The sequence below is a fragment of the Eubalaena glacialis genome, chromosome 2, assembly GCF_028564815.1.
Source record: "Eubalaena glacialis isolate mEubGla1 chromosome 2, mEubGla1.1.hap2.+ XY, whole genome shotgun sequence".
Taxonomy (NCBI): Eukaryota; Metazoa; Chordata; class Mammalia; order Artiodactyla; family Balaenidae; genus Eubalaena; species Eubalaena glacialis.
In genome coordinates, this window is record NC_083717.1 from 117,228,830 (window position 1) to 117,253,054 (window position 24,225).

General features: G+C 43.7%; 1 protein-coding gene across 1 annotated transcript in view; it reads left to right on the forward strand.

The window, feature by feature from the left end:
- RYR3 (ryanodine receptor 3) overlaps positions 1-24,225 on the forward strand; it is a 372,240-nt gene that overhangs the window by 228,675 nt on the left and 119,340 nt on the right. The window contains exons 41-47 of the mRNA XM_061181456.1: positions 89-203; positions 1,702-1,831; positions 2,989-3,092; positions 6,487-6,622; positions 16,326-16,506; positions 17,720-17,828; positions 20,364-20,484. Of these exons, the coding sequence (XP_061037439.1) occupies positions 89-203; positions 1,702-1,831; positions 2,989-3,092; positions 6,487-6,622; positions 16,326-16,506; positions 17,720-17,828; positions 20,364-20,484 (896 nt within the window). The remainder of the gene's footprint in view (positions 1-88; positions 204-1,701; positions 1,832-2,988; positions 3,093-6,486; positions 6,623-16,325; positions 16,507-17,719; positions 17,829-20,363; positions 20,485-24,225) is intronic.

Genomic DNA, 24,225 nt, shown 5'->3' on the forward strand with positions numbered 1-24,225 from the left:
GTATGCTTGTACATTTGTGTGTTCTCGCCCCTGAATTGTCATAGCATTGAAATAAGCAAGGGCTGACCTCTCTCTCCGATTACCCTAGAGACATAATGAACAACAAGGTGTTTTACCAGCACCCCAACCTCATGCGAGTCCTCGGCATGCACGAGACAGTCATGGAGGTGATGGTGAACGTGCTGGGTGCAGAGAAATCTCAGGTAATGCCCCGAGGAGAATTTAACCAGAACTTGACCCCTGGGCAGGGACACGTGAGGTGACCTCTTCACAGCCACATGGCTGGTGCCTACTGCCTAGTGACTCTTCCCAAGGAGGGGGCGGGGATGAGCACCCAGCCAGGAAGGAGCCAAGAGATGGGGTCCAGCCAGTGTAGGAGTTCTTCTCGCTCATTCCACCAAGTTGCTTAGTCTCCTTCCCATCCTCTGCAGCCCTGCTCCTTCCGAGATGGAATGCCTCTGGTTCCACTTAGGAGCCTGGTGTGTTTGGTGCTGTGTCAGGAGAAGGCTGTTCTAAAGGAGAACACGATTTTAATAACAATCCTGGCAGTGTTCCCACCAGAGTATGCGTGTTTCCTCTCTGAGCCAAGCTCCTGACGATGTTGGATTTCCTGGCCAGCTCCCCCATAAGGAGCCTGCTGTCAGGGGGAGCTCCTGTTGCCAAGGGGCAGGGAGTGCTCATAGGGCCCACCTGGGCATGTATCACAATTTGTCTGGGTCCTCCTCAGAGTTAGAGAGCTTCTGAAGGCAGAAGATGGGGTATGTTTTCAAATATTGGAAATTCCGAAGTGCCTGATCCTAGGAAAGCAGTTCCACCAGTATTGACAGGTGAGGGTTGTGAGGGAAGAACAGGAGCCAAGCTTACCTTCCTCCTCACTTCCTTCCTTCTGGTCTCTTTTGAAAGTGGACTCTCCAGACGATCCCTGAGCAAATGTCTGGATGCCTCAGCAGGCAGGCAGACTGGAGCTTTCAGAACCTCCATGATTCTAAAGGCGGAAATTAACGGCTTTCTAGGGTCCTGAGCCAACACTGACACCATTTATTGAGCATGATTGATCAGACAGAAGATGTGGCCAAGCCCTGGATATGCTAATTACTTTGTTAAGCAGAGAAGCCAAGCACTGTAGATGGTAATAGAAGTTGGCATCTCAGTGCTAAATTGTAAGAATCATATTACGAGTACCATAGGAGCCCATAGGAGAGTAGTTATCAAGGACAGAAGTAATTGGGGAAGGCTCACAGTCTGAGGGGGTGATGCTTTGGGGGCTTCTACAACTGTAGGGGCCAATCTTTACCCAGAAGACTCAGGTTTGATAATAGTTTGGGGTCTTGTTTGTCTGTGATCACCCATCTCCCTTTCTGTCTACTCCCTTCCTAGTTAGAATGGTCTGATGTAGGGTTGTACAGTTTCTCATGACATGTAAGGATGACTGGGATTCTGGTTTGACATCTATTTTCTTTGAAAGAAAGATACTTCAGGAACTATAATTAGCTCTCAGTATTTTTAGAAGCCTCTTTTAGGTGTGTATTCTCTGTCCCTCCTATGAATCAGTCTTGGAACCATCTGGAAGTAAGGAGAAAATTCCTTTTCCAAACTGTTGGCAGCTTGCAAGACTTCACCCTAAGACTCTTTGAAGTCAGCCTTTTCAGAAAGGCCTCGTGATAGATTCTTCTCCCTGACACTTTCTACTTCTCCCTACAGATTGCCTTTCCAAAGATGGTTGCTAGCTGTTGCCGCTTCCTGTGCTATTTCTGTCGAATTAGCCGACAAAATCAGAAGGCCATGTTTGAGCATCTCAGTTACCTGCTGGAGAATAGCAGTGTTGGCCTAGGTAGGTCACATTATAACGTCTGCTGTTGGCTCAGAGGTTACCCTCCCCCCTGCTGACCACTTAGGCAATAAAGGGAAAGAAGTCACATGCATGCTATGGTATTTTTAAATATAAGAAGGAACCCTGCCTGATCTAAAAACAGGTGAGATGATAATAATACCGTGTCTCTGCTCTCCAACCTAAGTAGAGAAGTCACTGCCAGCCAGCGCTGGTGACAGATTTGTGTCAGCATAGTCACACAGTTTGCCTCCTGTCTCTGGGGACCAGTGGCTCATGGTTTATGAAATGCTGCCTGAGACTGTGGATGTAGTCTGGAGATACAGCGCCTCCCAGCCCATTCAGCTGACCAGGGAGCAGTGCTAACGAGACCAAGGTCATGGATCCAGTCCCCTCTTGGGCTGCATGCCTGTCCCATCAGCCAACCAGCCAGTGCTTTCGTAGCTGCAAGGCAGACGGGCCAGGAGCAACTATGGACAAACAGTGCACATCCATCACCACTGCTAGAAAACCAACGCCTGCACATGCCTCACTCACTGTTGTGCATGTAAACCAAATGAATTTGTGGAAGACTCACATACACACATGATGTACACGTGAAATCTGAAATCTCAGTTTTCCTATTTATCAAATGCAACCGTACACTAACCAACCTTTTTATAAAATGCCACCTGAAGTTTTTCTCAGTTCTAGCCTAAGAACCAAACAAAGGAAATGAAAGACAACGTTGGTGACCTGATTGAACTGTAAGAGCTAATGCTGTTTGAGGCTATTTTTAAACTCTAGGTGGTGACCCCAGAAATGGCCAAGTTATGTGAGCTTAGTTGATCAAGTGACATCTGAGACTTTTGAATGATCACCAAATGGGGGCCCAAGAACTTCCACGTTAGAAAAGCACTTGAAAATACGTGGTCCCAGCTGATCCTATGAACTGATTTTCTAACTTAAGCTATATTCTCAATCAGTAGTGAGTGTGGGGAGGAAAGATAGCAAATAGAGGTCTTCTTAAATTGGGCGGGCAGCCCCCCTCGGAGGACAGCGATGGGACCCAGGTTTTGTGTTTGCTGCCCTCTCCTGGCCATTACTGTGCACTGCAACCTCAGCTCAGCGCTAGATGGCCTCTTTCTCCCTTTCTTTCTCCTTCTCTCCTCCTTCCTCAGCCTCCCCGTCCATGAGAGGATCCACCCCGCTGGATGTGGCTGCTTCCTCTGTGATGGACAACAACGAGTTAGCGCTGGGGTTAGAGGAACCAGACCTCGAGAAGGTAAGTGGCCCTGGGGAGGCACTGTGCTTGCTGCCCTCTGCCTGCAGCACAGCCAGGCCAAGGAAAAGCAGACGGAAGTCTGGTCTCCGTCAGAACCTCTTTAGCGTGTGACAAAAATATGGGGGGATGTGAGTCACTGGCAGCTGTGTGATAATTAGGACCAAGCATCTCCTGTGTTCAGGGCTCGCCAGCTCCACAGATGTGGACATGTGTGTTCTTTGTGTGCAAAGGCCCAGCCTCACTGGTCTGCATGGGACCCCCAGAGACCTGTGGTTCCTAATAAAGTTCTGTGTCATCGAATTTACATGTTTATACACTAAAGAAAGCGACATGACAGAAAACGGTATAATTACTATAAAGATAAAGAGCGCCTACACGTGTCCTGTCCGTGGACAGAGGAGACGAGACTGAGCTACCCCACGTCGTCGGGACGGTGAAGTGCACTCCTGGTGGGGGTCAGGCCGCCTCGCCTCCATCATTTCCCTGTCCCGTCTTGGGACTGTTTCCTTGACTAGACAGCTGACGAGATTGGCAGTGAACTTCCTGAGTGTGGAGAGGAGCAATCTAGTAGGGGGACAAGGAGAAGGTCGTCCACTGCGTGGTGGGTTTGGGAGCACCTAGGAGTGGGCCCCTGACCCTGTCAAGGGGATCAGGAAGGGCCCTCAGCAAAGAGATGACCCCCAGCGTGGGCAGAAGCTACTCAGCCACATCGCGGGGAAGCGCGTGCCAGGAATGTTTGAAGTTCAGAGAGGAGAGCGTGGCGTGCTTGAACTTCGGAAAGCTGGGTGTGACCAGAGCGCAGAGTGCTTGGGGGGAGTGGTGAGGAAGGAGGGAGAGCAGAAAGGAATGGGCCTTATGCTGCCATTGCTGCTAATAACAGAAGTCCACGCTTCTCCGGAATCACTGTGTGCCATGCCCCCTCGGAATTAACTCACATGGCCCTCAGGACAAGCCCTTTTATTGTTGCCCCAGTTATAGGAGAGGAAACTGAGGCATAGAGAGATTAGGGGACATCCTCAGTGTCGTGGGGTTTGTAAGTGTCAGAGCCAGGGGTCAAAAGCACTGGGCTCCAGAGGCCGAGCTCTTACCTATTATACTATGGGACCTCCCTGTAGAGCCTGGAGCCACGGAAACCACTGGAGGGCTTCAAGCAGAGGAGCAACACAGCGCCGTTTATATGTTAGAAAACACTTCCTGGTTTCAATGAGAAGAACTGACTGGAACAGAAACAAGACAACTCCCCCCCTCCGCCCCCATACACACAGGGACTCAGGAGCTGTGCACCCAGCAGCATGATAGGTGATAGCTGTTCCATCAATGCCCTGGGTATTCCTGGTCTCTGCCTCTGGTGGGACAGACTTCAGTCAGACTCAGCTCTTCATACATTTAGACAGCAATAAATATCACGGTTTTTATTTGGGTGATGTGATGATAACTGACACCTGTATTTAAAAGCAGTTAACGGTTCTCTTTTGACAAGACAGTGCCACAAGGCTCAGTGCCCAGCACCCCACCGTCAGCCTCGTTCACCTGTTCAGTTGATACTGCTCGACAAGGACCACAAGCCTCCCTCAGAAGATGCAAGATATGTTGAGTGGAGGCCAGGAGGCGGGGAGAGGGGAGAAAGGGGACCCAGGGAAATCTGTAGAGGAGGATGGTGGGGTCGCTGCCTCCTCTTCAGGTGGTTCTTGTGGCTCAGCACAGTACGCAGACTTTACTCAGGCCAGTGTTGGGAAATGCCCCAAGTGTGGTCCCTGGGGGAGAAGGTGACGGGCCAGTAAATGCTGCCATTCCATTCCACCCTTCTATGTATCACAGCAGGAACCAGGCCTGAGACTGTACAGCCACCACACACACACACACACACACACACACACACACGCACGCACACACATGAGCACTTATTTTTGTGGCCGGTGAAATGCCCTGCACCTGTAACCCTGAAAACTCTGCCTAATTCCTGCTTTTATTAATGCTTTTCCGGACTTTATTTATTTATTTATTTATGGCTACATCGGGGCTTCGTTGCTGCGCGCGGGCTTTCTCTAGTTGCGGCGAGTGGAGGCTACTCTTCCTAGCAGTGCACGGGCTTCTCATTGTGGTGGCTTCTCTTGTTGCGGAGCACAGGCACTAGGGCACACGGGCTTCAGTAGTTGTGGCACGTGGGCTCAGTCGTTGTGGCTCACGGGCTCTAGAGTGCAGGCTCAGTAGTTGTGGTGCACGGGCTCAGTAGTTATGGCTCGTGAGCTCTAGAGTGCAGGCTCAGTAGTTGTGGCACACAGGCTTAGTTGCTCCGTGGCATGTAGGATCTTCCCGGACCAGGGCTCGAACCCATGTCCCCTGCATTGGCAGGCAGATTCTTAACCACTGCGCCACCAGGGAACCCTTTTCTAGACATTTTTAAGACCAAACAAAATCTAAGCTCCAAGCATGATAATATCCTTGCTACTTTAAGTAGGAAAAAGTTTGATGATAGTTTCTTACTGAGTTTTGGCTTAGATCCATCATTCTTTCAAAATGACTTGGAGTATTTGCTGTCAGCAAATACATGAGTCATTTGACAAATGTTTATTGAGCCCCTACTCTGTGCTAGGCCCTGGGGACTAAAAAATGAAAACACCATTCCTGACTTGGAGGATTAACAGCACAATGGATTCCCCTCTTCTCCGCGCGTACATAAAATATCAGAAGCTAAATTAGAATGACAACTGTATTTCAAGCACAGGAGGTCTATTTGCTAAGCTTTTAGCCTGGCACCTTCTGAAAAGTAGGCAGATTCTAAAATATTCTACCAGATCGCAGATCTGAGATCTTCTGATAAGTGTCTGGTAACCTGGAAGTGAAGAGAACACACTACCCATCCTAGTCCTTAACTGGCCATGACCTCTTCGCTAGCCACCCCACATTGAACGTCTCAGCTCCTGACTTGGGACAGCTGTTGTTGAGCCAGAACTTACCTAGGGACCCCTGATTAATTGAAGGCCCACCCAGTCAACCAGTGACTGAACATTTTGGTCTTGAAATAGCATGGCCAAATGAACATGGCCAGCCTGCATCCACTGTTGCCTCCCCAGAGACACCCTACTTAGGCCTACTTTTAAATGGCAGATCCCTCTTGCCAGAACTGGAAAATCCATGGAACTATATAGCACATGGAGTGTTCCTACATAGCAGTGATCATCAGTCTTGTCAATTGCTTGGAAACAAAAATGAATAAAAGGTTCCAATTTCAAATCTACTAAATTATTTACCTGGAAAGTCCTGGGCTCTCTCTAGCTTCTAGGGAAATGAAAGCCCTTCACTTCCCAGAATTTTGCATACCTTATACCTATGTAAAAAACTTACATTAAAAAAAATAAAACCTGGGCACTTACCTTTGTCTTGTTCTTGGCAGGTGGTGACCTACTTGGCAGGCTGTGGCCTACAGAGCTGCCCCATGCTTCTGGCCAAAGGATACCCTGATGTCGGCTGGAACCCCATTGAAGGGGAACGCTACCTGTCCTTCCTGAGGTTTGCCGTCTTCGTGAACAGTGAGTCTCAGTTTTCCATGTTTTTCAGACCTAGGATGGCATAATTGTGGCAGATACTAGGAAAAGGAAATGCTTTGCACTGCTTCCTCTCCATAAATATGATAGATTCTATAGGTAGGTGGCAGCTGGAAGAAAAATCTCAGGGAGAATCAGGCTAGACAAGGATCAAGAGTAGAATCCAATGGACAGTCCTGAGCTCTAGTGCCAGAGCCTGCAAGGAACTCACTGCATGGGCTTGGGCTTGTCATCTCTCTGCACCTCTTCTCCTAAAAGAGGGGGCTTATTAATATCTTGATCTCACCTGTTTCACAGAATTAAATGCAAGTGTGCCTCCAGATCCTTAGACTATTAGTTGGTTGGATGGATGGATGGATTGATGGATGGATAGATGGATGGGGGGAAGGATGGATGGATGGATGGATGGATGGATGGATGGATGGATGGATGGATGGATGGATGGAAGGATGGAAGGAAAGAAGGAAGGATGGATGGGTGGGTGGATGGATGGATGGATGGATGGATGGATGGATGGATGGATGGAAGGATGGATGAGTGGATGGATGGATGGATGGATGGATGAATAGAAGTCAGGAATAACTGATCGCTGTTAAAGGTAACTAAACTCCCAGGAGAAAAAAATTGCTATAGAAACCCTAAATATTATTCTTATTAATATTGATACAAGTCACCTCTCACTTACAGTGAATTCCAAGCTGACACAAATTCTGTATTTTCACTAGTTTAATATGCTGAATATTGTGTAAAATAAGTAAACTACTTTCTTAAAACTGTACCTTGTCTCCCTAGATTCTGCTAAAATACTAATTCACTTATATTTACATTATAGTTATAATAGTTCTCCCTTTTCCCAGTTTGGAGTTTCAGGCTAACAAATCCAGCTGGGCTGGTTAAGTGATCACAAAGAGGGATTGCACCTAATAAACAATCATGCCGATTGTTCTAACTATGAGAATTCACCTAAAAATATATTGGCGTGACGTGATCATTATATTCCCATGTGCTCTTCTTGTCTTCCTTCCCCTCCCCACCCCCCCTGCTTATTTTCCTACACCATAATGCACTCTATTCTTAATATTTGAATGGTTTCCATTGTCCCGGTTTTTCCCCTTTCCTGACTTGGTGACAGACCTTGAGATGTCTATCTTTTGTTCCCCTGGGACTCATCCAGCCAAGTTTTTAGGAACTTGGGCCTTCTGCTTCTCTCTGCATGTTCTTCACTGTCCCTCCTGTCTGTTCATCATCAGCATTGCTAAACTCCATTTTCTTCCTCTGAGGCCAGTTTCAGAGCATCCTCTAATAGTCTGTCTTACTTCTAATCCAGATGATTGCATGTCCAGAATTAATGCAGAGTTACTGTGGTAATAAAGGGAAATTTTTTGTTAAATAGATTTTAAGGATTCATAAATGTCACCAAATTATGTAAATAGACTGTATGACACAAACCAGATACAGGCAGGACCCATTTATTCATGTTGGCCACCTTCACAGTCAAGATCAAGTGCTTTATGAGTCAATTAGTGGGACTATCCACATGAGTTATGAAGGTAGAGGAGTCCACTGGCTGTGGTCTTACCTGGATGGCCAAATTCCAAAACTTCCTTATGCTTATTAGGTACGACCATATTCAACTAAAGTCTAAACCAAAAACATTTGGTCCACCCTCTTCGCTTTCAGATTGTTTTATGTCTTTTTAATATATTCTCTACAGTACGATTTCATAATGCAATACGTTCTAGCAAATCTATTAGACCATCAGTAGGAAGATATGTGCACTTTAATGTTTATTGTGTCTCTATTATATAAAGGCCACATTTGGTCTATGGCAAAGGATGTTGGCTTTTGCATTGGAAGAATTAACAATCTAGTTAGTGGAACAGGAATGGATAGAGGTCACTATAATGAGTGGAGTAAGGTAGGGACAGAGTGATAGAGGATTTCACGAGGGGAAGCTCACATCCTGTTGAGATCAGAAAAAGCCTCCTGGGGGAGGTGATATTAGAGATGAGCTTTGAAGGGTCAGATTTCCAGATGCAGAGATGCAGGAGAGGTGATCCAGGTAGGAAGAAGCTTGAACAGTGGCCTGAGAGCTAAAGCACACATGCTCAGGAAACACAGTGATTGGCTGATCTAGAGGATAGATACATGGTTGACAGTGGTAAGAGATGAGGTTTAAAAGGTAGGTAGGCAGCTATACTAGGGAGAATCTAAATGTTAAGCTGAAGAGTTTTGTCTTGATTCAGTGTGCAGAGAACTGGGAAAATTTTTATCAGAAGAGAGATTGATGGCAACCACTGGGAACTTCAGTGCCCAGGTTAGGATAATGAGTTTCTGAATTATAATGGTGGTGATGGGAATGGGATGGAGGAGATCAGCTGGAAAGAAATTACAGAGACAGAATTTATAGGACTCGCTGGTGGCGATGACTCTGGTGGCTGGGCCCTGGGTATGTTGAGAGAAAAGGAACAGAAGTCACTTTGAAGCTTAGAGATTTTTTTTTTTTTTTTTTTGCTTTGTTGGGTCTTCATTGCTGCACGTGGGCTTTCTCTAGTTGCAGCGAGCGGGGGTTACTCCTCGTTGAGGTGTGCGGGCTTCTCATTGCGGTGGCTTCCCTTGCTGCGGAGCATGGGCTCTGGAGTGCAGGGGCTTCAGTAGTTGTGGCACACAGGCTCAGTAGTTGTGGCTCACAGGCTCTAGAGCACAGGCTCAGTAGCTGTGGCACATGGGTTCAGTTGCTCCATGGCATGTGGGATCTTCCCGGACCAGGGATTGAACCCGTGTCCCTTGTCGCCTGCATTGGCAGGTGGATTCTTAACCACTGCGCCACCAGGGAAGTCCTGAAGCTTGGAGATTTAAGGGTAGGGAGAAAAGAAATAAGGATGGTCCAAAGGAGAAAATGGTTTGAGATGGAGGGTAATGAGCTTGTGTGATTCAGGTAATGATTTGCGAACCCCAAATGGAGATGCCCCTAATTGGGGTAATAGGATAGAGATCAATCAGGCAACAGATTGGGACCGAGTAGACTTGCAGGTCACCTGCAGTTGAAATGGTAGGAGTGGACTGTCACAGAGGAGAGCATGAAAGAGAGAGGGATGGCAAGTATGGAAAAAGAAAAAATTAGAATCTTGTTGAGCACCTAGAGGAGATAGAGTGGCTAAGTCACAGCAGAATGACATGGAAGAGTTTGGGCTGGAGGATGGAGTATCTTGGGTTCAGATACGGCTCCATCACTAGCTCTGTGAATTTAGGCAAGTTACTAAAACTTTCCTAGCCTTGGGGGTTTTTTGTATATAAAACAGAGATAATAATTGCATATATCTCACAGAGTTGTTGTGAGGCTTAAATGAAGTAATCCATGGAAAACTCAGATTAGCACACTGCCAGAAATGTAGTAAGCCTGCAGTTGTGTTAGTTGGCATTGTTATTGTGATCCTTACAAGAGTATTAGGGCATTTGAAATGGGAAGACTCTCATAAACGGATTCCTTGGGATCTCAAAGCTCTTTGTCTTTACATCTTTATTTCACAGTCTTTATATCTAAGAGGTGATTAAAAAGGACTTCCCGGCCACTTTTGTGGCCTCTGCTCAGCAGCGAAAGATGAAGGTGTTATGAGTGATCATGATAGATAACGGGGGTGGTTATGGTGGGTGATGGTGATGGTGGGGGTGGGTTGGTGGTAGGTGGTGATGGTGGATGAGTCATAGTGAGGGTAGTAATAGTGGGTAGTGATTGGTGATGACAGTGATGATGGGATATGATGGTGAGTGGTAGCCATCGTGGGTTTTGCGAGGTGATCAAGGTGAGTGGTGGTTAGTGATGGTAAGAGTGGTGATAATGTTTCGTGGGTAGTGGTGAGTGATGGTAGGGGTGGTCATAGTGGGTGATGGTAGTGGTGGTGGTATATGATGGCTGGGTGGCAGACGGTCATAGTGGGTTGTAAGGGGTGACTGTGGTAGGTGGTAGTGAGTGGTGAGGATGCTGGTGGTGGTATATGATGGCTGGGTGGCAGACGGTCATAGTGGGTTATAGGGGTGACTGTGGTAGGTGGTAGTGCGTGGTGAGGATGGTGGCGGTGGTAATAACAGCCAGCACTTAGCATTTTCATGTGCCAGGCATGGTTCAAAGCACTTTTATATGTATTAACTTATTCATTTGATGCAACAATCCAATGAGTTAGATACAGTTATCTTCATCATTTTATGGATAAACACCCCTATGCTGAGAGAGATTAAGTACCTTTCGCAGAATCACACAGCTAGTAAGGCTTTTCCTAAGATTTGAACCAGAGCAGTTTGGCTCCAGAGACCAAACTGTACTCAAACCATTATGTAGTATTGCCTTGATAACACTTTCTCCCTAATGAACAAGGAGAAATAGCATTTCCTCCTTTGAGCTGATCAATAATTGTGGAATTATTTAATTTCTGTTTGGTGCTAATGTTTAAAAAAAAAATTTTTTTTAAAGGCAAATCAAAAGCTCTTGCTAAGAGGGAGGGGATATGGGGATATATGTATACATATAGTTGATTCACTTTGTTGTACAGCAGAAACTAACACAACATTGTAAAGCAGTTTTACTCCAATAAAGATGTTAAAAAAAGTAAAAAATTAAAAAAAAGCTCTTGCTATATCAAAATAATAGAATTAGAAAATTCTTTCTAACGTTGTTTTACTAGTTTCTATTAAAGTTGGTGTTAAATCTTCTTAAAGAAGATTTGTCTTCAAAAGCACTTCTTAAAGCGTATCATTTTCTCCACATTATTTTTATTAGCTTGCTGGGAAGCCTTGGGTTGTGTTTAACGCTAGGAGTACTGAAGCTGACAAGTTTCTATTAACCCAGGAGTTGCAAACTTTATAGCCAGTGTACACACAGATGTGTCTGGGTGTCTGATTAATCCCTTCCTAATGTAGTACCAAGTAGGAAAAGATTCCTTACAAATCCGCAAAAAGAAAGGAAAAGTAATTCTGTGCCTCCTTAGAGTCCTCGGAGTATTTTAGTGATATCTTCCTCAGGCTACAAGCTTATCTGTGAGGAACGCAGTATGTCCTAGCTTTGCTGAATCTGTTTCCCTAGGCAGCTTGATCATCAGCGGTCATAAGCTGGGCATCCATCATGTGACATGTGAAGAGGGGTTATGAGAAGTGACAGGAGACATGCTCTAGAAGTTCTGCCCTGAAGTCACTTACAAATCAAAGCAGCAAACAGAGAAAACCCAAGTAAAATTATCAGCAACATACATACATACTAAAAACTCAACTACACCTACCTACATAGTGAGACATGTGACTGTTGGCAGGCCAAAAATGATGGTGCTTATTGGAATCTGGTGAAGTGAATATAGGAATGCCTGGGGAAGAAGGCAAATGTTGAATAACATCTTGAAGGAAGAAATGGACATAGTTTAACAGAGTAGTTGGGGGAGAGCATAGTGGGGGGGGGCGTTGAGCTGGGAGCCATAAAACTTTTAGGATGTGTCATTTATGTCTCAATAACAATGGAGGAAAAGTCTTTTAGGATCAAGAGTACAAAGTAGCATGTTAGCTTTGAAGGGCATAGTAGGAATGAATGCTTAAAAGAATCAGCTGGTTCGTACATTCATGTTTTTAGAGTTAGAAAAAGATGTAATAACCATTCTTCAGTGTGATTGGTACTGATGACCGGGGATGGTTAGGATTAAAATGTCTAAGACGTTCTCAAATTTATAATCCTAGGAAATGGACAGCCTTGGTTCCTGCAAACAAAGGCTGATAATTGGCCTGATAATGCAGTGATGGAGAGTCACCCTCCGCGTTCCATCTGATTATTTCAAACCTCTACGTGATGTTCAGAGGCTTGAGCATACAGGGTTAGATAATTCAGACATGAGCCCTGTTCTTATTAAATATACAGTCTAGTGAGAAAAGTAGAAACAGATACAAACAATTCATTAATTATACTTGTGTGCAATGCTTTAAGGAAGAGGATAGGGTATTTGAGAGGACTAGATCCTCTGGGGCTTCCAAGTTTAAGCTGGTCCTGTAGGATGAAGTGGAGTTACCTAGATCAAGGTTTTATGTCAAAGGAATGAGAAAGGTCAAAGTTCCAGGCAAAGGAACTTAAAACAGGGTTTGTGTTCAGAATAGAGAGAGTAAGAAAAGCGATGGGCGGAAGGTAAAATCATTTCATCGTTACTAATCATCCCTGTGGTGAGAATGACTGCTTCTGGTTAAAATAAGGAGAATCATTGCATTTCCATCCAACTTCTTAGGAACATTGAAAAGAAGATCATAATGCGAAGGCAGTGTTGAGAGCCTTTGAAGAAAGGCTCTGTGAACATACACACTGCTATTAAGCTTATTATTTCATTTGAAACTCCAGCAAAAACACTGCTGTAAGCCCCTGGGCAAAACTAGCTTACCTCAGATCTCTCTCTCCCTTGAAAAATGCCCTCAAGTCAGTATTCGGCTTCCCCACTGTGGATTTGGTTGGCAGTCCGACTTCCTGAGCTACAGGTAATTAGGAAGAGAATGTTCTCTCTCTTCTAATCAGGCCATCCTCTCTACCTTGTGAAGCCTTGAGAAATTCTTTTCCTTGGTCCCCTCTCCAATTAGCATCAATGGTTGCATTTCAGTTCCTTCCTATTGCAGGGTGCTCTCTGCATCCCCCACGGATGACCACAATTCAGTGATCAAGCGATGGCTTCCTGGGTCCATTGTAGCTCCAACCTAATTAGCTTAGATTTGAAGACCTGAGATTCAGATAAAATAAGGCTAATTTGGCAAATGAATTTCAATAGCAAACTCAATATAGAACTCATAGCCTAATTTTTCAAATTCTTTTGGACATTGTGGTCCACGTTCTGTCAAATTCCATGATGCTGATCGCTTTGGCAAAAGCTAAGTTAATTTCAGTGTGCTGGTAAAGGGCTGACCCACAAGTGTTTCCATTCTGAGAACTGAAAGAATCAGAGCACAGTGTTTAAATAAGCTTGACTAACAGGGTTGGGTTTTTTCTCCATTTTTTGACACTTACAATTTCAAAGTTTTAGCTTCATTATTCTTGTAATAGAAAATGACAACTGAGAGCGTGCTACCTGATAAGTTTTGGGGGCGAACAACATTTGAAAGTAGCCAACTGTGAGTTATGTCTGTAACTAAGAATATTTGCTTTCAAATATGCTGATTATAGTGGTGCTTTTCTTTAAGTATCCCTCTGTGATTAAACTCTATCATGTATAAATGCTAGGTTCACCTCATAGGAAAATATGTCCTTAAGACTTAGCATCACCTCTTTATCTGAGCTCTTCTATAAACTGTACAGTATCACTCAACCTTCTCCTTGGGTTCCTTTCCTTCCCTGATTCATTCCACCATACCATTATTGTGATTATTTTACCTTTTTAGCATCTCCTGAGAATTTTCTTCACATGGATTCTGGTTTAATTAAAAGCAAATTCTTTTTTGATGTTATATTAGATGAAACCTGAAGAAAAGCTTCTTTATAAAAATTTCAGTCTCTTCTTGAAGGATTGAGCTATAAAATAGTGAATGCATGCTGATGGGCTGTATAAATTCAGTTTAATGAAATATTCTGAATCTAGTTACACAGTTCTAAAACTTACAGAGGTATATACTTACAATCCTGAATTTTACCTGTGGTGTAGAAGGTCAAGTGATAAAAGAGGATGTCAGCAGGCCAAGCTCTTGACCAGGACTACGGGTAGACTCTGCAGGGCTGTGAGACACAGCAGTGTGTTCACTTGTGAGTTTGTGTGGGCACAAGTTAGTTTCAAATATTTGAACAGCAAGCTCAGCCCTTCTGATGCTGTGGACATGGTGGAAGAAATCTCTGCATATAGGTTAAACTAATAGACTCACTCTAAAACTAGAAGAGGCACAAGCATCTCAACAGGGCAAATGAGACCCAGTGAGACTGTGCAGGGTACATACTCACACAGGGATTTGCTAAAAATCTGGAAGAGAAGCCAGATTTTAAGGGTTCCCATTCGAATGCTCTACTCTAAGTTGATTCATAAAATTTTTCATCAAACAGAACTTAAACTCCTGTGATAGTTTTAAAATATATCTATAAATTCTTCCATGCTCCTTCTTCCAAAAGATGGAGCCTGCTTCTTCTCCCTTTGAGTGTGAGCTGGACTCAGTGAATCACTTCTCATGAATAGGATATGGCAGAAGTGACAGTATGTGGCAAAGTTGTAAAAGGTATTGCAGCTTCTGCCTCACCCTCTCTCTTGGATCCTTTGCTCTGTGGGAAGACAGCTGGCATGTCATGAGAACACTCAAGGAACCCTATGGAGAGGTCACATGGTGAGGAACTGAGGCCTCCTGCCAACAGCCATGTGAGTGAGCGTGGAAGCTGATACTCCACATCGTCAAGCCTTCAGAAGACTGCAGCGCTGGCTGACATTTTTACTGCAACCTCATGGGAGATCCCAAGCCAGGACCACCTCACTTAGTCACTCCCAAATTCCTGACTACAGAAACTGTGAAATAATAGTTACTGCCTTAAGCTGCTAAGATTGGAGGAAATTTTTAATGCAAGAATAAATAATTAATATTACAACAGCATATCAAGATGCTATCTATTATAGAGCTCAATCCTCTAATAATATCTAATGATTTTATTTAAAAGTTTTTCTTTAGGCTTCATCCAGTATACAACATCAAAAAGTCTTGTCTTTGAGGCTTCTTATTAGCCCAGGGATAAGTTCTTAGACTCAAATTAAGTTGTCGTCTGAGACACTGAGACAGAAAGTGTGTTTCATGAAATTGTTTGAACAAGCTGTAAAACTACTTTTGATTATAAATATTGGCTCTGAGAAGCATTGGCTATCCCTCTCTACATGTGATAGTTCACTGCTTAATTCCTTCTTTGGGAAATGATACCCTGTCTTAGTTGTCTACGGTTCTTCCAAAGAAAAATACCAGCAAAATACAATTGTCCAACCTTTAGCTCCCCACAGAGCTAGTCTAAGAGTAACCAAGATAACTTTACCAAGTAGATTCTCACCTGGATAAATGATTTCAGAAACGCCCTGAGGTTCATCCCCACAGACCTGGTTGTTCTGGGGTATGTATTAGACTCTGAGAGAGGACAGCTCAGGAGCTAGCATGTCACTTCTCCAGATGTTAATTTAGGCACACCCGCTTGAGTTACCATCTTACCTCCTCTCAAGGAAGGAAGGAAATACCTATTAAGCACCCCTCAGGGAGTTAATAAAGAGGTAAAGTCACTTGTGAATTAATCAGTAATCCATGGCAGACTCATAGTGTATTTCTTGCCCTCTGAGGACCTAAATATAGCGAAATAATGTGAATAGCACAAAATCCTGAACTGAGAAGTAAGACTGTTCTATATCAGTTAATCGTAATACTTCAAATAAATAGAGTCTGACGTAATTTATCAAAGCTCCCCTTTCTCTGCATCAGTATTACCTCCTAATCTTAAGAGTATGTGACAAGATCCATCAAATACTGTTCTCCCAGCCTCGTCAATTAGAAATCAAATCTGGGGGAATTCCCTTGCGGTCCACTGGTTAGGACTCTGCACTGTCACTGCTGAGGACATGGGTTCAGTCCCTGGTCTGGGAACCAAGATCCCACAAGCCACCTGGCGTGGCCAAAAAGAAATCAATTCCGGGGTTGTTCTCTCCAATGAGATGGTAATAATGCTTCTTTCCCTTAGGTGAAAGTGTGGAAGAAAACGCTAGCGTCGTGGTCAAGCTGCTCATCAGACGCCCCGAGTGCTTTGGCCCGGCCCTGCGGGGTGAAGGAGGAAATGGTCTATTGGCGGCCATGCAAGGCGCCATTAAGATCTCCGAGAACCCAGCCCTCGACCTGCCCTCGCAGGGGTACAAGAGAGAAGTGTAAGTGAATGAATTGCCTTCTCACCCCGATATGGTTGGTGAGCTCTGAAATATTCTCAGTACACGCATGGTAAAGCAAACGTCCATAACCTCCCCCTGGTAGAGAAAGCACAGGCTCTTTGCAATTGTGGCTCAAACATTTTAGATCACTTTGTCAAGCTTGTTGTTATCTTGACTCCCAGTAAGCCTAGTGATCAGTATCATCTTCACCCGTTTCCATTTCTCCTACTCCACTCAGGCCAATTGGCAAATGGAGGAGTCAGCAAGCTCTTTCAGCCCTCACTGCGCCTCCCTATGGCATCCCCATGGGAGGAAGCTGTATCCAGGCTAAGAGGCCTGGACCAACAGCGTTCCAGTCACTGTCTAACCCCAGCCTGTTCCCTTCAGTATTTTGAACCTTGATGTCCCATCTCATACCTCACTTTTAAGAAGAGGGAGTACCCTCCACTCCCTCTTCTGAAAGTGTTTGATTTGATTCCTTAGGTAAAAAGAAAGCTGCAGAATGTGAAAAATCACAGCACTAAAACTCTTGGTATTTAATGGTTAAAGACATAGTACATTATCAGATTGCCTCGTGACTTTCCTTTCATTATGTCTTGTGAACATTTCCCTTTTATTGCAGCCTCTAGATTAGAGCCCAGAATCTAGAGATGGGATATAACTCAGCAGAGGTAACTTTGCAGCCAGTGGCTCCCTTTTTTTTGGGGGGGGGGGTGGTCATTAGTTCTGGTAGGTGATCTGGTAGAGTTAGATAGAACCCCGAACATAAACTGTCCTAAATTTCTCATGTAAAATGAGAAAAACTGAGGCCCAGAGTCAAATAGCTTGTTAGCAACAGGGCCAGGACCCGGACTTGACCCTTCTGACTTCTTGTCCAATGTGCTTTCCATGTCTATTAAGGAAGGAAAAGGGAAGGAATGGTTGGTGGGCGCTTTGGGGGTCACAGTGCAGCTCCATGAGTATGTGTGGTCTGCATGATCCATTCATGTCAGTAAAGTTCATGGGACCCTGGGAATGTCATGAACAAATATTTGGGTCCCTTGAGCTTGGTGAGTTAAACCACCTCATTGACAACTAGAGGGAGAGAAGGAGCCCAATGGAAAGGATGCGTGATGCCCAGGGTGAGCAGAGAAAGTGTTTCCATATCGTGTCTAAAACATGGCCCCACCTGCCAGGCTTCCTACACCTCCTTGTGTTGGTTCTCTCTCAGCAGCACGGAGGACCATGAAGATGAAGAAGAGATTGTGCACATGGGCAATGCAATTATGTCATTTTATTCGGCTCTTATTGATCTGCTGGGCCGCTGTGCTCCTGAAATGCATGTAAGTGATGAGTTCCCAGAGAGCAGATTTGAGGGGCTTGAACCAGGAACACTGTAGATTTCATGAATGTCATTTCTTCTTCTGACTCTGGCATTTGTGAACATGCCTTTCTCTCTGTTCCTTTTAGCCAACATCAAAAGTAGTTTCCATCTCTCGTACCTGATTCTACAGTTTTCTAAGGAATGACTCCTGGGAAGATCTCTGCGTTGCGTGATTTCTCTGTGACACTAATAGGGCATATCTGATACATATTCTGTTTCAAAAGCCTCCCAAAACTATGTTTTCCTATGCCTCAACTTGGTCAAAATATGACCAACTTGACTTCTTGATTGTGTCTATCAGGACACTCCACATGGAAAATCCTTTCTTGACAACCATGGTGTCAGGCATCAGGAAGGTAGTCATGGTTCATGTTTGCTTATTTCCCAGAGGTAAGCTTTACAGACATACTAAAAAAAATGTTTCTATTTTTATGGGATGTCTTCTCAGACGTCCAGTTTTGAACTAAAAAGTTATGTTTTCACCTTCCTTTTTTCATCTCTGCTGGGGGTGGAGAAAGAGATTGGCCTTATTTCTCATAAAGACTCACATCATAAGTGAGAGAGGAAATAATTGCTTCTTGTAGGAAAACAGAAAAGATAGCTTTTTATATTTAAAAAAATACTTGGTTAACTCTTTAAAACAACTGTTTGATTTGCTCATTCAGGGCTCAGGTGCCTGCCTCTCTCCGCAGTGCTCGCTGCATTTGGATTATGTCAGAGCGTCTCCTAAAAGTACTTGCAATGCAGATTGGGATGACATAAACAGTGGTTTCTGGTGTTGATGAGGTTATATATTTGGTCACTGCCAAGATAACAGTGGATATGTTGTATTTGTTTAATGCTAATGAAAGAATCAATTAAAGTAGTGGCTTTCAAACTTTTTCTGGCCAAAAAAAAAAAAAAAATTCATTTTGATCATAGTAAGAAATACAATTTACACTGCAACCTAGTATACATATATTCCAGAAACAAAGTTTATCCTTACTATGGATAATGCACTCTAATATTTTCTATTCTATACTCATTTATTTCATGCTTTTTAATGCTGGTGACAATCCACTAAATGATTTTACAGCCCACTAATTGGTCATGACTACAGTTTGAAAGACATTGCATTAAAGCATTCACTCTTATCTTTCTTCCAGTATGTCATGGTCTTATCTAATAAATGATGTAGCCTGTTTGCAAATCCATCTACAAGTGTTTAGGGAAACTATTCCAGTATGGAAGAATCTAGGATAAAAGTACTGTGGAGAGGAGAAAGTCTAAATCTTCAAAGCGAGGCTGATCAGAATTCTTAACTTAGTATTCCAGTTCCTACTGTGGAACTTGTACCTTACCCACATAGGCCCATCTTGCCATTTCTGTGCCCTTAAACAAATAAAGGAAACTTGAAAGGGGGCTAGGGAAATACTAGGGTGTCCTACAGTCTTGGGGCCGGGTGTCATTTCCCCAGATCACCTGTAATCACTTCAAAAAGCAGGTTACACCGTTTGCCTAGTCTCGGGAAGACAGGCAGCATGGGATAGCTAAGTCATCAGAGCCCCACTGGGAAGGCATTTCCTCCTTGCTTACTGCCCCTCAGATTCAATACCTTATAAACACAGGCCCACACACACACACACACACACACACACACTTCTCCCCTGGCCCCTCCTCTGTTAGTGAGGGGGAGGGGGCGATGCCGTCATCACTGACAGCCTCCCCTCTGCCCACAGGGATGAGAGGTGGCAACTAGGATCACACACACGTGTTCTCCTGTCTCCAGTCCTTCAAGCATTATGTCTCAGCATGTCATCCAGCTCCCTCCTGGGAGGTACAAGTTCCACAGTAGGAACTGGAATACTAAGTTAAGAATTCTGAGCTCGTGACAGTTCCATTGCTGGCCAAGAGCCTGTGCCCAGAAGCGCACCTGCTGCCCCCAGATCCAAGAGAATGTGCACCTGTACATCCCACCCGTGGCCATAGGATCAGGTTATCTGTCCCCGGATAACTCCCTTGAGGTGTTCACATTCTCTCTGACATCCTCTGCACCCCTTTTATTGCCCTAGTCTCAGCATTAATCAAACTTTTTAGGAAATCAAAATTCCTAAGTCATTTCTACATTTAGCAGAATTCCAAGGTCTGGAATCGTGGCCACATTGTCACCACTCCTGTCATACCCACCAAGAGCTCCTGGTATTGCAGTCACACTGAGGACAGGCTGCACCGTCACTGCTGAGACTTGATGCCAAAATGGCATGACCATTGCTGTCACAGCAAAGGAACACACTAGCCCTCCTTGGCCAGAGTCATTCCCTCAGTAGCACCTCTTGTAGAAAATCAAGAGAAAGCTCCTCTTTTTCCTGTGGTCGCACCTGTCTAGAACAATTAGGGAAACATAGAAGTGTACCCACCCCATCCCGCCGACAAGGAGAACCATTTTACTGCCCCAGGTTTGTGGAGCGGGAGTGTGGGAACCTCGTTTATCTTACTCTCCAAACCTACCTTGCAGCTGATCCAGACAGGAAAGGGGGAAGCCATCCGGATCAGGTCCATCCTGCGCTCCCTGGTCCCCACCGAGGACTTGGTTGGAATCATCAGCATCCCCTTGAAACTGCCCTCCCTGAACAAAGGTAAGGGAAGCTGCTGGAGGCTGAGCCCTGCCAGTCTCCCCAGGGCCCCCTGCTCACAGCAGGACTCCATCCGCAGTGCAGGGCTCCTCCCAGCCTCCTACTGCGGGGCAGGCTGCACAGGCGAAGTATCTTGCTCTTTTTCTGGTGTTGAGGAGTCCTCTCCTCCCAGCTGCAGCCGGCTGCTGTCTCCCCTGCTCCCCTGCGTTGAGGCTCCCATACCCCATTTCCTATAAGTACGGCTAGTCCAGACCTCGCTGTCTTCTGAACTCCAACCCTCTGGAAGGAGGCTGATGGATTGGAATCAATGAGATCTCTCACCAAACCTTCCTTCTCCTTTGCCTCTGTGCCCCCAGCTTGTGCAGCCAGCCAGAGCAACAAAAGGATAGGGTCTGACCCAGGCTCCCCCGCACCACAGTACTATGTACCTCGCAGCCATGGATCATAAAGAGTTTCCCCCCCGTGCTACATGTGACATTGGGCATCAGTCCTTATTAACTTTACAGAACCTATACTCTCCCAAAAGCACATAGGTTCTCCATGTCACTCCACCTGCTATCCAGGCAGTTTCCTCTTAGCAGACGGAAGAATTGAAAAGATAGCATGATTTTGTTCTAGAGTTTCCCAAAACTAGTGTTCCAAGGAACATTTTTATAAAAGATATTAATTGGTGTACATGTCAACAAGGGGTTTGCAGTCAATCACTTTGGGGAATCTATGGAATATGTCACATTTTTTCCATCCTTATTGAGATATAACTGACATATAATGTTATATAAGTTTAAGGTGTACAATGTTATGATTTGATATTGCAAAATGTTTACCAAAATAAGGTTAGTTCATGCATACTTCACCTCACATAATTACCATTTGTTGTTGTTGTTGTTACGGTGAGAACATTTAAGTTCTACTCTCATAGTAACTTTCACGTATACAATACAGTATTGTTAACTATGGTCACCATGCTGTACATTAGATCCCCAAAACTTATTCATCTTATACCTGAAAGTTTGTACCCTTTGGCCAACATCTTCCATTTCTCTCACTTCCCCCAACACCTGGTAACCATCAATTTACTCTCTGTCTCTAGGAGTTCAATTATTTTACATTTGACATATAAGTGAGATTATACAATACTTGTCTTTCTCTGTCTTATTTCACTTAGCATTATACCTTCAAGATCCATCCATGTTGTTGCAAATGGCAGGATTTCCTTCTTTTTATGGCTAAATAATATTCCTTTATGTTTGTGTGTGTCTGTATATACGTGTATACATACCACATTTTCTTTATTTATCTATGGATATTTAGACTATTTTATTTCTATATCTTGGCTATTGTGAGTAATGTTACAGTGAACATAAGGATGCAGATATCTCTTTGAGATAGTGATTCCATTTCCTTTGGCTATATATCCAGAAGTGGGATTGCTGGATCATTTGGTTGTTCTATTTATAATTTTTTTGAGGCACCTCAACACTGTTTTCCATATTAGCTGCACCAATTTATATTCCCACCAACAATGCACAAAGATTCCCTTTTCTCCATATCCTCACCAGCATTTGTTATCCCTTGGTTTTTTGTTTTTTATAATAACCATTCGACAGGTGTGAGGTGATATCTCATTGTGGTTTTGATTTGCATTTCCCTGATGGTTAGTGATGTTGAGCATCTTTTCACGTACTTGTTGGCCATTTGCATGTCTTGGGAAAATGTCTATTTGGGTCCTTTGCCCATTTTAAATCAGATTATTTGTTTTTGTTTTTGCTGTTGAGTTATTTTAGTTCCTTATATATTTTGTATATTAACTCCTTGTTAGATATATGGTTTGCAAATATTTTCTCATATTCTGTAGGTTGTCTTCTCATTTTGTTGATTGTTTCTTTTGTTATACAGAAGTTTTTTAGTTTAATGTAGTCCCACTTGTCAATATTTGCTTTTGGTGTCATATCCAGAAAAATCATTGCCAAGACCCTGTCCAGGAGCTTACCCATTATGTTTTCTTCTATGTTTCCGGAATTTTTCAGTTTCTTCTGGGTTGTCCAATTTGTTGGCATATAAGTGTTCATAGTAGTCTCTTCTGATCCTTTCTATTTGTGTGTTATCAGTTGTAGTGTGTCTTCTTTCATTTATAATTTTATTTATTTGAGTCTTCTCTTTTTTCTTGGTAAGTCTAGTTAAAGGCTTGTCAATTCTGTTTATCTTTTCAAAAAGTCAACTATTTTGTTGATAATTTTTATTGTTTTCTATTCTCAGTTCATTTATTTCTGCTCTGATCTTTCTTATTTCCTTCCTTACAGTATTAGAGTGTTCTGGATCTGACTATATACTTAGCTTTAACAATGTGTGATATATTTTCATATTTTTTCATGTTATTAGTATCCTTTCATTTCAGTTTGAAGAACTCCTTTCAGCATTTCTTATAAGTGAGGCCTAGTGGTGATGAATTCCCCCCACTTTTATTTGTTTGGGAAAGCATTTATCTCACCTTCATTCCTGAAATACAATTTGCTGTGTACAGTATTCTTGGTTGGCAGTTTTCTTCTTTCAGCATTTCAAATATATCATTCCATTCTTTCCTGGTCTGCAAGGTTTTGGCTGAGAAATCCACTGATAGTCTAATGGGGGTTCCCTTGCATGAAAGAAATTTTTTTCTCTTGTTGATTTTAAAATTTTCTCTTTGTCTCTGACTTTAGACAGTTTTATTATACTGTGTCTTAGAGAAGATGGTTTGGGATTGAAATTTGGGGGTGACATATCAGCTTTATAAACTTGGATGTCCAAATATCTCCCCAGGTTTGGGAAGTTCTCAGCCATTATTTCTTTAAATAAGCTTTCTGCCTCTTTCTTCCTCTCTTCTCCTGGGACTCCAGTGATATCTGAATTGTTTCTCTTAACGGTGTCCCTTAAGCCCTGTAAGACCTTCTTCATTCCTATACATTCTTTTTTCTTTTTGTTCTGCTTACTGGGTAATTTCAAATTATCTGTCTCTGAGTTTACTGATTCTTCTGCTTGGTCCAGTGTGCTATTGAAGCTCTCTATTGAATTTTTCCATTCAGTCACTGTATTCTTCAGCCCCAGTATCTCTTTTCTGTTCTTTTTTATGTTTTTAATGTTCTGTTCTATCTCTTTGTTGAACTTATCATTTTGTTCTTGTATTGTTTTCTCTATATTAAGTTGTTTATCTGGATTCTCTTGTAGCACTCTAAGCATCTTTAGAATAATTATTTTGAATTCTTTGACAGGCAATTCATGTATCTCCATTTCTTTGAGTTCAGTTACTAGAAGTTTACTGTGTTCTTTTTGCACTATCATGTTGCCCTTATTCTTCATGATTCCTGTAGCCTCGCATAGGTATCTGTGCCTTTGAAGAAGCAGTCACCTCTTCCAGACTTTATGGACTGACTTCGGTAAAGAAAGAGCTTCACCTTCAGGTGGGGTTCATTAAAGTGTACTGTGACCCAAGGTCTAATGGTACAGGGCACCAAGTACGGGGGTGTGCGGCAGCTTCGGGTCCAGAGGGGGCATGATGTCTTATTGACTCAGGCCACTGGGGTCAACAACACTGACAACTGCATGGACCTTGGCAAGTGCTGCCTGGGGTCCACAGTGGCTTCAAGGACTGTTGGGGTCGTAAGCAGTGCTTCTAGGTTCTAGTAACTAGGGACCAGGGTAGGCAGTGGTGGTGGCCAGAGCCAGTGGTACACATACACTTGGCTGCAGGGACCAGCTGCAGGTGACTGT